At 45.8% G+C, this 3,691-nt stretch overlaps 1 protein-coding gene across 1 annotated transcript in view; it reads right to left on the bottom strand.

Annotated features, from left to right (window-relative positions):
- Window positions 1-2,718, bottom strand: part of STAM2 (signal transducing adaptor molecule (SH3 domain and ITAM motif) 2) — a 12,142-nt gene extending 9,424 nt beyond the window's left edge. The window contains exons 1-2 of the mRNA XM_009081521.1: window positions 2,681-2,718; window positions 380-457 (exon numbers count right to left, since the gene is read on the bottom strand). Of these exons, the coding sequence (XP_009079769.1) occupies window positions 380-457; window positions 2,681-2,718 (116 nt within the window). The remainder of the gene's footprint in view (window positions 1-379; window positions 458-2,680) is intronic.
- Between the last annotated feature and the right edge of the window lie 973 nt (window positions 2,719-3,691).

Genomic DNA, 3,691 nt, shown 5'->3' with positions numbered 1-3,691 from the left:
AATACAGAGGTGAAAACGCAGGATAACAGGGAAAACAAGCCAAAGTAAGAGTCAAACTCAGCTCTGTGTCAGCACAGTGACTTGGACTGAGGGTGATAAAGGGGTTAATTGATCGGTAAGTGTTTCAGAGCTGTGTGACAGGAGGAATGGGAAGGTCTGGGCAAACAGGGATAACTCCCTCGCTGACCAGAGGAATGGGAAAGTTTGGGGAAACAGGGATAATTTACTCACTGACACGAAGAATATGAAGGTTTGAGGAACTAAACAGGGATAACTTCCTCACTGACACGAAGAATATGAAGTTTGGGGAAACAGGGATAGTTTCCTCCCTGACATGAAGCATGTGCAGTTTGGGGAACTGAACAGGGGTGATTTACTCACTGTTAGTGCTTGCAAAGCCACGTGGGGAACCTTGTGATTGACTCTCCTCATGATGGCTTTCAGGCAATCCTTGGCTCTGAGGAAGGGACAGAGATGATCAGTGACAAACGGCTCTGTGCAGTAAGTGGGAACAGCTACTCAGGCAACAAAACTGGGTCTGGTGGAAAATGTCACCTAACCTGAACTTCTCCCAGGGCTGGGCTGAAAAAGCACTTAACAACTTGTTAGTGTTTACCAGGGCATTGGCTTGGAACACACTCCACGCTGCACTGGTTCCCCAGAACAGCTCCGAACAGGAAGCAATTGCATCAGGGTGAGGAGATGGATTTGAAAAAGACAATGCAAGTAGTGTCACCACAAAAAAAGGATGAAATACACGGCTGTTTAGTGGCTGCTGAAAAGGCTCTCGAAAGGTCTCAGTAAAAATGGCACTCTCAGCTCTTGGAGCTCCTGAGGACACAAAGGTTTTGGGGTCTGAGGTGAGCAGAGAACAATAAACACCACTGGAAATGTACCTACTGAGGAGCTTCACACTATGAATGAGCATTAATGGTACACAGAATCATAGACTCAACTGGATTGGAAAAGACCTCCAAGACCACCAAGTCCAACCCTCCCGTGGTCACTAGCCCATGGCACTAAGTGCCACATCCAGTCTCAGCCTAAAAACCTCCAGGGGTGGTGAATCCACCACCTCCCTGGGCAGCACATTCCAATGCCTGAGCACTCTCTCCCTAAAAATTCCTTTCCTGATATCCAACCTAACCCTCCCTTGGCAGAGCTTGAGTCTGTGCCCTCTTGTCCTGCTGCTGGTTGCCTGGGAGCAGAGACCAACCCCCACCTGACTCCAACCTCCTGTCAGGGAGTTGCAGAGGGTGAGAAGGTCTCCCCTGAGCCTCCTCTTCTCCAGGCTGAACACCCCCAGCTCCCTCAGGCACTTGTGCTCCAGTCCCTTCACCGATGTAAAGGCACAAGGAATTCCTCAGTTAGTGCAGCTTTAGCAGCAGCAACATCCTTTGAGCCCAGTACAACTGGTGCTTAGTAAGCCACTGATTATATCAAAGGCTTCATTAACACCTGGACCCCCTGAAAACATGAAACCCTATGGAAAAGCTGAACTGGGACTTCCAAAACCACCGTCACCTGCAGGTACTCGAGGTGCTTTATTAGCACAGTGCAGAAAGTCTCTGTGTCAGAAAAAATACACTATTAGGCCTAATATTGAGTCTGTTTTGTCATGGCTCATGTAGAAACAACCCAACGAGGTCGCCTTGGTTGGTGCTGCTCATACAAAAATGTACACATAGAGTATACATTTTTATGTTATATAGCTAATATTTACATAGACAGATAATATGTGTATTGTGGGGGAAGGGCAGAGGGAAGGAAGCTACAAAACTGAAATAAAATGTGCCAGTAGCAGCAGCTTTTACACTCAGAGTTTAGGCTTTTATTAGATAAACAAGATTTAATTACCTATTTTAGCTATAATGTAAGAAACAACACCAATTATTTTAGCATTTTCCCTCCTCCAAATCCAGATTTAAACCAGTTCCCTCTACAAAAGTCTTTTGGTCCTAAAAACCAGAGTTTTAATAAAGAATTCAGGGGATATTCTACAGTTTTAAGTTGGGACTAAGATTCCCAGATTGACTAAATCTGCTGTTATTCCCTCTGGGAGCTAATTAAACAACCCCAACAACAGACTGAACCATCGATTTTCTCAGTGTGGTAACTTCAATGTTACATATAACTGATAAAAACTCTACATTACCTTCAAATTCAGCAATTCCTTTCGCTGAGTTACTGAGTTACCATTAGGTTTCAGTGTTAACACTCAGACTGAACTGATTCCAGCTGACCTGCGTTTGATCCCTGTGTTTTATTCCCTTTTCTCCTCCCTCATTCCCATCCTTCCCAAGTATGAAACACAGACAAATGTCTCACCACGAACACCTAACTGTCCTAGTTAGGTATTTTCCCTGCAAAGGAACTAGTTCCCTCTCTCCTACTGGCACAGTCACTTCCCAAACTTGCTGCCAGCACATTAAATATGAATAACTCGCTCTGCTGTGCAGGAAAAAAATTGGAATGCACTCAGCACATACAAACTGCTCCACTCCAAATCCTGCTGGAACAGCTCTTTCCAGGAATTTTCAAGCCAACTCCACATATCTGCAGAGCTTGGGAAGTGTCAAGCTGGTGGCAGAGCTATGATGAGCACTTTGAGACTGGTTCACTCTGGAACACCTTCCTCCCCACACCAAGGTGACATTCCAGGGAATGCTGAGGCACTTACCCATTAGGAGTGCTTCCAACTTTGTCACATATATCCATAATGAGTCCCCAGTCCTCACTGGTGTTGTATTCATTTGTGGCTTTTTCTGGAGAGAAAAACCAGAGGGATTAAGTGGATTCTCTAATCAACCCAGATCCTAACTCGTATTTCATGGAGTCATGGAATGGTTTGGGTTGGAAGGACCTGACCTCTAGTTCCAACCCCTGCCATGGGCTCACACTCATTTTGTACACAAACCGATAAGGCTTAATGTTATTTATTTGTTGTTTCTTTTCAATTTTTACAGGTTAATGTTATGTATTCGTTTTATTAGTCAGATGATGTTAATCTCACACAAATATTTCAGCTCAATATTACATACAGCAAATCAAACCTTTCCTACATTGCCTTTTTCGGCTCAAGACTGAATCTTAACCTGCCAACTCGTCGTTCCCCTCAGCTCAGAGCTGAGTGCTCCCAGGTCTCCAGTTTCCCTGCCGATCCCATCAGAAAGCACTTTGCAGTCCCGGCAGGATCACAGTTAGCACTGCCACAGGGTTGTCTGGAGGAGAAGGCACCAAATCCCCTGGGACTGGGCATTTCAAAGACAGTTCAGTGGATTAAAGCAGAGCGATGGTCACTCACTATGGAGTGATGGAGCTCAGCAGCTGCTGCAGGATTCCAGGCCTGCTGACACCCCCAGCATTAAACTCCATGCCATGTGTGCAATTAAGCATCTTCCCTGATAATCAGCTTCATTGCCACGGTCCAAATATACAGGAATATTCAGCTGGGCTCCGTGGAAAAGCTTCCACAGAGGAAATGCAAGCACAGCACCCACCACTGTCTCAAACCACTTTTGGGACAGGTATGAAGGCAATGGAAATTTGGGATTTTGGCCACTTAATTTTGGCCACTTTGTCAGCTAGAGCAGAGCACTGAGTGCCACCTCCAGTCCTTCCTTGGACACCTCCAGGGGTGGTGACTCCATCACCTCCCTGGGCAGCACATTCCAATGGCTGACAGCCCTTT

Source organism: Acanthisitta chloris, unplaced genomic scaffold, assembly GCF_000695815.1.
Source record: "Acanthisitta chloris isolate BGI_N310 unplaced genomic scaffold, ASM69581v1 scaffold18050, whole genome shotgun sequence".
In the NCBI taxonomy this organism is placed as follows: domain Eukaryota; kingdom Metazoa; phylum Chordata; class Aves; order Passeriformes; family Acanthisittidae; genus Acanthisitta; species Acanthisitta chloris.
Note: the sequence above shows the minus strand (reverse complement) of the source record. Positions and strands in the feature narration are given on the sequence as shown.